We start from the raw sequence: 13,205 nt of genomic DNA, 5'->3' as shown, positions 1-13,205 counted from the left end.
AACCGGGGATAAAGTATTATTAAATGCTGTATTTGATCATGCATATGAACACTTGTGCCTGGCTTCTTTGTTAGCAAGTCACTTTGGGTTCTTATCCTCTGATACTGTGGGTGGAGACGGAACACAATCACTTTCAGAAGCAGTCATTCCCATGCACCCAGTCCCTCTGCCTGCCGCTGCAGGGTGAGCGCATCAGCCACTGGGGCATCGCAGCACCGCCTTGTGCCATGCTGAAAGCACAGCCACCAGAATGGCTCGTAGACAGATTGGACATCGCTTTTGCTCTCCCTCTGAAACACTTTTGGGTCCAGGAAGAAGGCACTAGGGTTGGAAATAAAATAACTTCAAAGATACGCTTTCCCTATAATATTTCTAGCCCGATACTCATCACAACCCTATGCATTAACAGTGCATAGGGGCGTTGAATTGAATCTAAAAGTACCTCGTCCTTATTTTAGCAGTCTTTTCGTGCTGCTTCAGAAGTTCACTGAAGAGAGTGGCACAAAATTCGTCCATTCAATTACCTTCAGGCTTTCAGCCTCCTGGATTCTGAATGATAGGTTGGAGATCATTCAGCCCATTAATTCCAATTAAAAACAGTGCTCTGCTTAGAGTTCAGCCGCCTTTAGGGGCGTTAATGTTCAGTGGCTTCTCCCTGGTGGAACTCATACTTCTGTAGCCATTCCTGGTGTTGTAAGAACTTGCAATATGAAGTCAATTGTAACTGAGCCATTTTATCACTTTTATTGTAGGAACGGAGGTGGCCGCAGTGGGACGTTTTGTGCAATCAGTATTGTTTGTGAAATGCTTCAACATCAGAGGGCTGTTGACGTATTCCATGCTGTGAAGACACTGAGGAATAATAAGCCTAACATGGTGGACCTTCTGGTATGAGCTTTTTAACTGCACCACTAAATAGGAAATGTTCCTTTTTCTCAGAAGACTCAGTCAGATTTCCAAGATTTGCAGTGGGAGTTGTTCACAAAGCAAGCAAGTCATTTTCAAAGGGGATAATGAAGTCACTTCACTTGTAAGAGTATTTTTACACTACTTTCTTCCCAAGGAGACTTTGTCTCTGTTCATTTGAATTTTTTAAGAGTTTTAAACTTTCAGCCGAACATCCTTATTAATTTTCTTTTCTAGCAGGCTGAGCCAAGTGGAGAGCAGCCCTTGCAAGGGGTAGGAATAACAGTTATGTAAAATGAAATGCCAGATTTTCAAATTATGTATTTTATAAATAGCTTAATCACCTAATATTTATCAAAGCCATGAATTTCAGTTTGACATCCAGAATATTGCATTTAATTATGGTTGCTCTATCTCATAGAAAGATTAAAGAAGTTCAGAAACAAGGGGCCATGTGCAATTATTTTCTTAGAGAGTATTTTATGGGCTTTTTTTTTTTTTTTTAAATGGAGAATTGCTGAAGTGCCAGCTGCTACGCCACAAGAGCTGCGGAACAGCTTAACGCAGCAGGTTCTTACGCTCCAGTGTGTACTTCTGTACTCAGAGATGGCTGAAGCATGACAACATATGCTGATGCCTGGACCATAAAGACACTGTTTTGCGACATCTTCATATAGACTTGGCTGCTTGAGAGGCAGTTGTGTCTGAGTTAGCATCATAGGCAGGAGGAAGCAACATCTGGGCAGCTTTAGGGATGCTAAACTCATCTGAACTAATGTTGCAAGTTTTGGTTAAACAAATTTGGGTCATCAAGACTGTTATATTTCATCATCTCTTCTACAGAGTGGCTAGGAAGGATGCAGGTAGCATCTCAGAGCTGGTCTAATATCTTGCAATATTAGGAGAGATCCCTCCCTGTCAGATGGGTTGCTGAGATCTGGGTGTGAAATACGGGGCAAAAGGAATTTCTCTTGGGAAGTGTGAGACTTCCAGGCTCATGTGTAGGTGGGTAGGACCATCCTCTTCCCCATGTCTCATGGAAGTCCCATGGAAGAATGGCTACCACCTCATCCTTCTTCGCAGTGGTCTCATCTAGGCTACCTGTGAAGTTAGCCCTTCCTTCAGGCCTTTTTCTAGCCACGCTTAGGGCAAAAAGCCAGATGCTGCCAGCTGTGCAAAGTGAGGAGCGAATTTACAACAAGCACCACAGGACCATAAATAAGCAAGGAACATGAAACTGTGAATGTTGTATCAGGGAGAAACTATCAAGCTTTCACAATGGTGGGAGGGAGAAGTTTATTTGGCTCCTTTTCCTTTGGTTTGTATTCTCAGGAGGAGAATCATCACGCTGAGAACCATACATTTTTATTTCCTAAATATTAAGAAAAATGTCCTACTTCTTCATTCAGATAGCAGAGATTTGGATAGAGACTTGGCAGGCCTGCTGTTCTCAGTTCTCCCAGAGCTTAAGTCCACAGAACTCACTGATCTCTTATACATTTATTTTATAGAAATAAAAAGAAAATTACCAGTGCGAAGATGTACAGTTCAAGAAAATGCTGTCTTTAAATTCCCATTTTTGACAGTTCTCCACATACAGATTTGTCAGACAGCTGTCTCCATTCTTCAGCAAAGATTTTTTTTTTAATCAAAAGCTAGATATATTATTTTAGAATATAAAAATAACCTTTAATAAATTGTGGGTGGTACTGAGAATATCTGGATGGTATTGAGAGGCCTTGTAAGGCTTTTTTACTAGGAGACTTCAAAGCTCTCAGGAAGAAGAGCAGTATCGTTTTCCTTGTTTTACCAATAGAGGACCTGAGTCAAGGGACAATCAGGATTTTTCCCATTTCCACTTAATCCACTGACACAGCAGAGGCAGAACAACATCTTTTCATATTTCTTATTTGTAGGAACAAGTTACTTGAATTAGCAAGGGTTCAAAGGAATTTTCACATAGATTGTTTCATGGTAAAAAGGGAACTAGGACACTTCAGTTCTTTTCCTGATCCTGTTACTGACTTTATCCTTTTTGACCTTTATTATATAAAAGTTTCTTTGCCTCAGTTTCCACATCTGAAAGAAAAGAAAAAAAGAGAGAACAAGAATATTCATTTACCTTTGTAAAATGCTGTGATAAGAGATGAAATGCTCAGAGTTATAATGGTATTTGACAAGAATAGTTTCAAGACTGCTTTATGAAAACCTATTATACACTTTCTGACCAAATGAAGGGCAACCTTGGCCATCCATATTTAGAAATTCATCTCTTACTTTCATTGGTTTTCCTGCAAGTGTAAAAATTTGAATGCCACATAGACTCAGTATGGAAAATCTATGAAATTCTTCAGCCATCATACAAAAGTAACACATGGCATTACAAAATGTCCATTACAGCATGTCCAAAGCATTTTGTAGTACATGTTTTTGGATCTACCAATGATGTCCTAGAAAAAAATATAAATATTCTTCTCTAAAGCTAGCTAACATAAAGAAACTTTTCATATTCACCATCAAGTGAATAATAAAAATGTACAAAGGACACGCATGAGTGAACACAGTGGGAAATAATAAGATGTCTGCTACTTAGCACAGGTATTGGGTTTACTAAAAATGACAGTTCTTCTGCTGGATCAGTAAAATCAGCATAAAATGAGCATGGAAAAATGGAAATGGATGAGTGGCTGATCTCTTGTTTTGATCTCTGTTATGTGGTTATAGAATAATTGCCGTTTGTTTAGAAACATACACAAGAAAAGCAAAAAAGGAATAATTTACATAATACTTACTTCTTTCCTTTCTTCTTTTCTATCTTTTCTCATCCTGAAAAAGACATAGGCAGTTTATGGAACCCTCAGGATCTTAAAGCCTAACATACATCTCATTCATAACTTAGGCAATATAAGCACCTAGGATTTGTTTTCTTCTAAAGTGACAGCTCTAACAAAAGAACTCATAAATAGTCTGTGCTTGTTTCTGGCGTTTTGATTGCTGTAATATTGTTTGGTCTCTTATATTTTAAGGTAGACTCTCTTTTCAACTAAAATGTGACCCAAAATCTCAAGCACAGGCCAACGCACTTACTCCTTTATAATGTCTTCACCAAAGAAAAGGAGAATATATGTAGGTTGTAATTGTATTCTACCGGCTTGGGATGTTCGGAAGGTGAAGACTGAGTGCTGTCCACTCATTAAGTTGTGGTTGTTACTGTATAATAGTGCATGTTCAACTATCATTAATTGATTAAATTTTATAAGAGAAAGAGGCATTTCAGTGACAGAAATAGTCATAAAACTTGGGTGGGGGAAGAGGGGGAAATATTTCCAAATTGAATTGTTAGAATCCAGAGCATTTTCATTCAGGCAACCCACACCTACTATTTCTTCCAGCATTTTTGTTTCATTTAAATGCTTGCAGCACTGCTAATGCAAGTAGTAGGAAAAAATAAAAGAGGGCTATGTCTGTGCACACAAAGTCGTTAAGTCCCCAGGTACCGCAACCCTTGAAGCTGCACAGTGGGCAAGGGTCAGTCAGAAACATTGGCCTCTGTGTGCTGCTTAAGATGTGAAGGGCATGAAGCCACGACTCTTCATCTCAGAAGGATGCAGATGGAGCCTGAATGCTGAAGAAAGAGAATTTCCCTGGGACTGGCCTGGTTTCCAAGCCTTTGCAAATGAAAACAGCAGTTCTGTGCTTGAAGCACAGGACTGGTACCTGGAAACACAGACTGGCTAACAGAAGAGCTGTTAAGAGCCTAACATGTGCATCATCATTAATTGCGCAAAAATTAATTGGAATGAATCCAATTAATTTAGCTCAGGCCTGGTCTCCCTGCCCTACTGCACTGAGAGAGCACAGTATTTCAGTGCAGGTTTGAGCTGCACCTAGAGGAGGAACGGTAAACAGCTTTCGTGCTGACATGTAGCAAGCGTATGAACATCAAAATAAGAGTTATGATCTGGAAAGCACTAGACACTGGGTCTGTTTTAAGATAAACATTTCCAGGGAGGAACTTCAATAACTCCAATTCTGGTAAAGTGCTATGTGAGCATTTTGACAGATGACTGAAGGGTTGCAAGTCAATCTGCTTATGTGTAGTCAATTTTTCTCATACAAGTGTATTAGAGCAGATAACTACACGTCTAATATGAGCAGTACTGTAAGTTACTGTGTGTGTGGTGTCTATTGTCTGGTTAATTTAAAGATTTTCTTATCTGAATATAAATTGGATTTGCAAACTGGTTCCCATTGACCGTAGCTGATAGTAACTAATTTTAACAGAAGAGAAATATTGATCCCCTTAATTAAGTTCCTTCAATAACTGACTTTGTGGTTTTCTTTTGATTTTTCAGGATCAATACAAATTCTGCTATGAAGTGGCTTTGGAATACTTGAATTCTGGCTGATGGCATAAACAGCACAGACACCGTTCCTCCTTCCACCACCACAAACAAAGCAAGTCGTTTCATGATATCTGTGTAAATGAGATGAAGACTTCTCAATGTTACGCTTCTACTGCTTTGTATAATTGGCTCTTATTAAGAGCCCAAAGAGATGTTTATAAAACTGCTTGCACTGCCCATTTTCCACTATTAATGCCGCTGCTTGACACCCATATGAGCGTACACCAAACCACATGGCAGTTGTTGAACACTGTATTCATACGTAGCCATCGATGTGGTGAAGCAGCATAGTCCTCTGGTAAATAAGAGAGCACAATTATATTCTTATGAAGGAATTTGTACTTTTCTGTTATATTTCGTTGCCTGTGATTCTCAGTTATTGTCACGGCCTAGTGTACATTTCTGTTCTGTGGAGAATGCTGTCTGGCATTTTGATAATATATGATTTTACTTATATTTGTATTCTAACACGTGCATAATAAATGAATCATATGTAGCTTATCTGAACTAATGGAAAGACATGTACCAAATCATGTTAACTTTGTTGACTTGTAATTTCTATCCACTTTGTACCATTTCAGAGAGAGAGTCTTGATAGAAAAAAAACGTTAGAAAATGCAAAATACAGGATGCTCAGATTAATATATCCAAAGCTTTTTCATTTGTTTATATTGTAAATATTTTTCGATTTCATCAAATTATTTATTCATTAAAATGAATTTTTTTGTGAAGCACAGTGAGTGACAATCATTTTTATTAAGCCCTGGAAATGCTTACTGTATGATAATGTAAACATTTGTTTACCTTGTATGGATTCTCAGCTCAATAAATGATTACATACATGATAAAATCTCGTATAATTTAATAACACTTGCCATCTGAGTGCCTCCCAGTAAACCTCTTTTCAGATTAATTCCTCTAAATACTGATCTACCTCCACAGCATGCTTATTGTGTGATCTAGAGTTGATCCAGCCAATGGCAAGATGTGCCATGCCAATATATAAAAAGAAGAGGAGAATTGTATGTTTAAAGCTACACATGCACAAATGGAGAACCTGAAAGATGTCCTCTTCAGTGAAGAAGAGATGTTGGGCTTGCAGTACTCAGCCTGGTCACAGTATGTCAGTGCTTTGTGTTCATGGACACAATGTGGGAAGTGCAGCAGTGGAGCAGCATGAAAGGGGACTGAACCAGCACTGTCCTTTGGATTGCAGATCTTTCTCACCCAGCAGCATCAAGGAGACACTGCAGACAGAACAAGTGCTCGATACTGAAGCTTTCCAGAGCTGTATGGAAACCCAATGCAAGGAAGTTGCGGACTGCGCAGTAATTTCAGCTCTTAAAAAGATCATTTTAAGATGCCATCTGGGATGGGGGCAGCATCTATATAAATGTATCAAAGTCAAAATGTTTTGAGAGCCTGTAAATCTAAGGGATCCAGCCTGGATAGAATGACTCACAGCTTGTCAAGTGCCAGTTCAAAACCACTGCAAAATTCAGATCTGAAGGCATGAGGATTGGCTTCCTCTGCAGCTGGAAAGCCTATCTGTTAAAAGAAAATTGCTTTTAAAATGTAGCTGACAGCTACAGGCCACTGCTATGAATTGCACAGAGGTATTGAGGACCTTGGGAAAAACAACCCCAGCCCTGAGAAGAATTATGGTTCTTGGGTAAGCCCTGTAGCTCTTCAGCCTGTTGCAGAATACGGTGTGATTCGTGTGGAAACTTCAGTGTTAGGTAAACAAACCAAGCCTTTAATATATTCTTCACAACCATCTTGACTGACCAGGTCAGCTAGCCGAGCATGTTTCTTCATAATAATTGCAGGATGTGAAAAATCTGATTTCCACCATATATTCATTGAAATGCCCAGTATTTCCTGGTGGTTTCAAGACGTGTCAAGACAGTTTAGCACACTGAAGAAGTGCTGGGATAGAAGGTAACATAGGCAACATGATCCCAGATGTGATGATGATTTATTGAAATGCAGCAAGAATTACGGCAATCTCTCCCAAGGACAGAGAATACCAGACATTATTTAAGACCCAGGACTCCTCAAGACACGCTTTGCACAGGTAGGTCTTGGGGGATGAGGGGTGAAAGGAGACGAGGAGGAGAGAGTTCTGCACTGTTGCTTATTTCATTACTGTGGATATGACTAATTTTTTGTTGTTCTTCTTCTGACATAGACATAGTCAAACCCATGTTACAGAGTCTGTAATGTCCCAAAAGGCATTCTGTGAACTGCAATGCCTTAAAATTGGAGCCAGCTCAAGAAAACACAGTAAGCTGCTTTGTGTCCTCACTCATACTACAGCTATCAATCAATACAAATGGTAAAAAAAAAATCCAGGCTTAGGTGAAATATTTTAGCAAGAAGAAAGGAAAAAAAATGAGGACTTCAGGAGCTGGGTACAGAGAAAAAGAGTAAGAAAGGAGCAGAAAGAAGAGACAAACGTGGAGGGCAGGTATTCAAAAAGCAGTGTGGAGCTTGTGAAGGTTACCTGGAGGGTGCTATTGCAAAGGAGGCAACAGCAAGAAAGCTGCAGTGACAGCCATTTTAGGTGTTCATAAACCAACTTCTCTTTTTAGGAGATCTTTGTAAAATCACAAGCCCAGTGCAGCTGCAGAACTTACAGAGACATCAGTCCTCATTTGGGAGGAATGGAGGAAGGATGTTTTCTTCAATCCCCAGTATAAAAGTGATACATAAATGAATAAAGAGTCTCTTTAAATGGTTAGCCATATGTATTGCCCAATTCATCATCTCCCCAGGACTTGAGGTGGATGATTTTTGCTAAGCTCTTCGAAAGGAGCAGCAATGCTGATGATGGTGAGAGAGGTTATCACATTCTCTATCTTTTTAACAGCAATGCTCCCAGCAATCCTTCCTGGGCTTCTTTATCAGCAAAAGGAGTCTATCACTGGCCGGGTAGCTTCACGGAGCACTAACAGGAAGATTAAGAACTACGTATAGTAAGACTTAAAAATAAAGAAAAGAAAACACAGTTCATACTGAAATACACTGTGGATTTCTCCTTCAGCTGGTTGGGATATCCGAAGTGATCATTTCTTCTCTCACTGCCTGTGGACGCCCCCCCCAGGTCTAACAGTTTACTGTATGTGTCCATCCTGAGCCAACACTGTCCCTTTGATAACACATAGCAAGTGACAAACAGATTTTTCCTCTTTGATGTGTAGCAGTGAAGATAAATGGAGACTTATAAAAGAAGCTGTTCCTGGCAGCATCCTTTTGTGGGGCCTGGAGAGGCCATACTGGTAGCAACCTGAAGCCCCTTGGCGTTAGCCACTCTAAAACACACCAGTGCCAGCTGCCGCCATTGAATTATAAGGTACAGTTGGGTGGTTGTGGTTGTTTTGTGTTTCCCCCCTCCCACGTGAAGGATGAGCAACAGTGACAAGAATTTAAAACCTGACAGACCATGTGAAAAATAACACAGTTTCTGTTGGAGCTCATTTTCTGCTGTTTGCTTGTTCATTTTTCATAGCCTAGACTTTGTCTGGGTTAGGGTTATATGATGAAATCCCATGCTCGTGTGAATTTGTAGTGCCTGGGTCACCCCCACACTGTTTGTGGGGGACTTAGCCACAAACTGCAGGCAGACCACTGCTCACCTTTCATGTCCTCACCTCCAGGGCACGTCTCCAGCTCCTCACCCGCCCTCAGGACAAGGCTGTTGCATCTCCCTGGCCCAGCCTGGCCGGGCAGAGCAGGAGAGGTGCTGCAATGCCCTGCACTGCTTTCAAGTCTGTATCTTGCAGCAAAGAGTGGCACTACAATGGCCCTTCTGGAAGATGGCGTTGCTCTCTGGTGCCATGGTCCCACCTCTCACCCCAGGATCATCTAAAACCTCCACCATGAGCCAAACCTCCAGCCCTCATCCCTCCCAGTCTTGTCACCACGGGACGTGATGCTCTCTCTGGGTAACAGGCATTTAGACAGGCAGAAAGGAGATGTGAGGCTGGAAGAGGTTGGAGTCTATGCAGAGCCTGCCGTGATTTTTTTTTTAGGATTGTTGATAGTACTCGATGCACAAAAGCACAGAAGAGGTATGCTTTGACAATGAAGAGTGAGAGCTGCTTGCTGTAGCTTGTCTAAAGAAGGGTGTCAGGGGAGATGAATATCTCATGTTCACTGACAGGCTTTCCAAGCAGTAACAGTTTTACTCCTGAAAATCTCCTGTTGCTGTATTTTCAGTAGCAGCTAGAAGGCTTTTAATTGTATCTCTACAGTCCTGATATTTCCAGTAATTGTTTTTGTTGGTGGTGGTATTGTTGTTTGTTTGGGGTGATTTTTCTTTTTGCTGAAGTTATGCTCAGAGGCCACGTTAATACTACTTCCAGGCCAGAGTACATGCAATCAAAACTCCCAGTCGTACAAACGCTTACATTAATATCCCCTTGTCTAATCCCACTTGTGCACAAAAATCAATCTGATAGTCACATACATTTTGCATTTGAGCTCATCCATCCTTGTACATGTCATGTCCTGATGGCGTTCCTGGTCTGGCTGGTATCAAGTTAATTTTCTTCATAGCTGGGTGTATGCTGCTGTGTTTTGGATTTGTGACCAAAACAGTGTCAGTAACACACCAAGGTTTCAGGTATGACTGATTTGGCACACTGCTGTGTGGTGAGGCTCAGCTGCTGGACAGGGTCACCCCACCACGGGTGGCACAGGAGTGTTTGTAGGACCAAGCTCCACAGCCATCGGTCAACAACATGCCTCAACAGTTCTAAACATGGCCGTACTTGCCTTAAAATGAATAGGATTGCTTACACACATAAAATTAAGCACATGATTTAAGCACGTCATTAAAATAAACCTAAATAAACACCAAAGTCAAGAGTCTAGACTGAGAGCATCAGCAAGGCATTCATTTATAACCAGGCCTGGAGGAGGCTGACCCATTCACTTAAAATGAGAAAGAATTGAAGTGTGTGTGGCAGAAAATTTGGGGATGATACTTGGCCTCCTCTCTATCCACACAGCATTCAGCAGCTTTCAAGTGTTATCTATAACCAGCAGTTACTACAACAAAAGCTCTGCTTGTATTTTTGCTCTGCCATGAATGAATGGTACAGATGCACAAGAGCCCTGCCTGTGATCTCCCAGACCTGCGTGAGTGTAGATGTTGTACAAGGAGGTGGCATTTGACCCTGAAGAGCTGCTTCCCCAGAAACTATTAACTTCAGATAACTCAGAAGACAGAGCGCCATGCCGGATCACGTATTTAATCCTCGCATTACTCATGGGGCTAGTAATTACAGCCTCCGAAGGGACACTGGGACGTATCCAACCTCGAGTTACTCTCTGTACTTGCAACTTTCAGAGGTTCACTTGAACTCACAGAGAACCAGCCTGCTGTTGTGCCCCCTTGAAATTCTGATTTATATGGCATGTAACAATCAGCCTATAACATAAAGCCTTCTGGGGATGAGAAGTCTTGGGAGTGAAATATAGTTACTGCCTTGCCACATGCGAAGCGGGATGAAATTTGCTGCTGGTCCTTGAAGGCTTCATTATCCGCGGGTCTTTGTGCTCTTTATTCCGTGCAGCTCGGTGCGAATGCCTGTGAAACTCTCTCAGAGCCAGGCAGAAGGAGAATGACCTTTGTTGGCCATGTACAGGAATTTCATCGGCATTACGCGCTACATAAACCGCGGTGTAGCTTGGACGTTACTTCGTACAGCCCGGCGATACTGAGGGAAGGGGAGGGGAATGGCACAGATGCAGCTACGTCGGTGGCTTGCAGCCTGATGTTTGGGAATGGCTACAGTCTCCATCTGAAAACAATCAGTTCTTGAGCAAATCCTCAGGGACAGCACCGCTAAAAACAGCTGCCAAAGGATTGCAACTCTTTTGCTTCGTTATTTTCAATTTGTGTATACATTGGCCTTCTCCTGGTGAAAGATGAGCGAAGTACAAGCCATTCCCCAGACAAGCTACTCTTCACATCCTGGTACTGCTAACGCTCCTGTAACAACCTGTGTTGTGATCTGGCAGGAGGATAGCACATGCCCAAATCCCTACGTCTTTCAGTAACAATAAATGAATGACCGATTTGCCTTCTGCCTTCTCCAGGCTGCCTCACATGGAGCTACACCTCGGTCTGGCAGCCAAAAGGGGCAGTAAGGGAGCGCTGTTGTAATTGATTCGCATAAAAGCTTCTGGTATGTTGCACTGCACTGCCTTCCTACCAGATGACAGAGCTTGCTGGTCGCACTGTGCTTCCCCCCCTTTCTGTTTGTATTCCTTCCCCCCTCGCCCTTGCCAACGTCCTCTCTTGCCAAATTGCTCTGACCCACATCCTGAATCTCTGAGTGCGCTTCAAGGACCAGTCTGTGGTCATCTCGCGTCTGTTTCAGCAGACAGCTTTGCCAAATGTTTCTTCTCCAGCTAGGGCCCTCGTTCACACTGACAGCACCGCTCTTCCTCCCGCTGTCCCACCGCACTTGTCAGCAGGGCAGCGTGTCGGCTGCTGGAGATGGACGAGGTTTGGCTGGCTCCGGGGGCATTTACCTTCCCTGCCCTCAGACACAGTATTCCCTCCCCTCCCAAAATCTCCTCTGTGAATACTCTTTCAACATTCATGCTTGCTGCGTGAGGTTTATGTTTAGTTAAAATGCTTGTAAAGAATTAGACGCCCTCCCCCAGGTGGTACTGGAACAACAACTGTATTTTTATTTGCTACACTTCATCTCAGCTACCCGGATATAATTTAGTCCAACCTTGCACATAAAGCTACTAAATACCTTTTGTAACCAAGCAGTCAGAACAATATTGCGATGTAATTTTCCACAATCAGCTGTGTCAATGTGCTGAGGTTATGCTGGTTACCTCTAAAGGCGCCCAGACAAGAGCAGCATCTTCCCATTACAACTGATAAATGGCTACATGATTTGGCACCAGATTATTCAGGCAGACAAATTAACTTCAAATATTAATACATTCAGCAGCCAGGCAGATAAATTGCTTGTTCTGCTCGTGTCAGAGTGGTCATGGGAAGGGGTTGCTTCTGCTTTCAGGAAACCTAACCTTCAGAGCAGTGCTCAGCCAGGCCAGCAAGGCCATCAATCAGATAATGAAGTTGGCAGCCATTAAATGGATCTTCGTTTCTCTCTGGAAAAAGAAGGGGAAAAAAAAAAAAAAGGAAAAAAAAAAAAAGGAAAACAGCCAACCTGGCTGATGTGTACCAGGACTGTCAGAAAGCTGTATTTCAAATAAAACACACGTGCCGAGGCTCTGCCCAAGGAGCCTGAAAGGATCTGCCTACCCTGAGCCTGTACTTTACACCTAACTTCTCTCAGAAAGGATGAATCAAGGCCCAGTGGATAGATCTAAAGTATTTTTTAGATCTAATAGATCATAATTTCTCTGTATGATGATATGATTTAAACAATTTGGAAATGGAATAATTAAGTGACTATATAGATATAGATATAAATATAGATATAGATATAGATATAGATATAGATATAGATATAGATACAGATACAGATATAGATGTAATTATATAGAGTTCAATTTTGAAATGCTGTGCTCAGCTGATGGGAATGGAAAATCCCTGGATAACTTTAACTCTTCCCAGTTTTCAAACTTTGGCACACTTATGTATTTTTTCTCTAACAAAAATGCTCTCTTAAAACTGCCAGCAACTGAGTTGAATATAGAATTGGAAGTCAGTCTATCAGCGTAGCATATCGCTAGATCAAATAAACTAAAAGGAAGAAAGACATTAGCACACATGACATGATACTGGCTGTGTTAAGTAATTATTGTGCTCTTTGTACTCATTTAATTGTCTGGTTGTAGAGCTTCAAAAAATACTTCTAGTGAGGGAATATTTGAAGAAAGCCTTTAGGGGCG

At 41.6% G+C, this 13,205-nt stretch overlaps 1 protein-coding gene across 14 annotated transcripts in view; it reads left to right on the top strand.

The window, feature by feature from the left end:
* Positions 1-6,162, top strand: part of PTPRM (protein tyrosine phosphatase receptor type M) — a 472,980-nt gene extending 466,818 nt beyond the window's left edge. For 13 of the 14 annotated variants that reach the window (XM_027452030.3, XM_027452024.3, XM_027452023.3 and 10 more), the window contains 2 exons: positions 753-888; positions 5,262-6,162. In XM_027452030.3, coding sequence (XP_027307831.1) covers positions 753-888; positions 5,262-5,315 — 190 coding nt within the window. In that variant the 3' untranslated portion in view covers positions 5,316-6,162. The remainder of the gene's footprint in view (positions 1-752; positions 889-5,261) is intronic. The other variant, XM_072034723.1, reaches the window with a different exon arrangement.
* The last annotated feature ends 7,043 nt before the right edge of the window (positions 6,163-13,205 follow it).

This window comes from Anas platyrhynchos, chromosome 2 (genome assembly GCF_047663525.1).
Source record: "Anas platyrhynchos isolate ZD024472 breed Pekin duck chromosome 2, IASCAAS_PekinDuck_T2T, whole genome shotgun sequence".
In the NCBI taxonomy this organism is placed as follows: Eukaryota; Metazoa; Chordata; class Aves; order Anseriformes; family Anatidae; genus Anas; species Anas platyrhynchos.
Note: the sequence above shows the minus strand (reverse complement) of the source record. Positions and strands in the feature narration are given on the sequence as shown.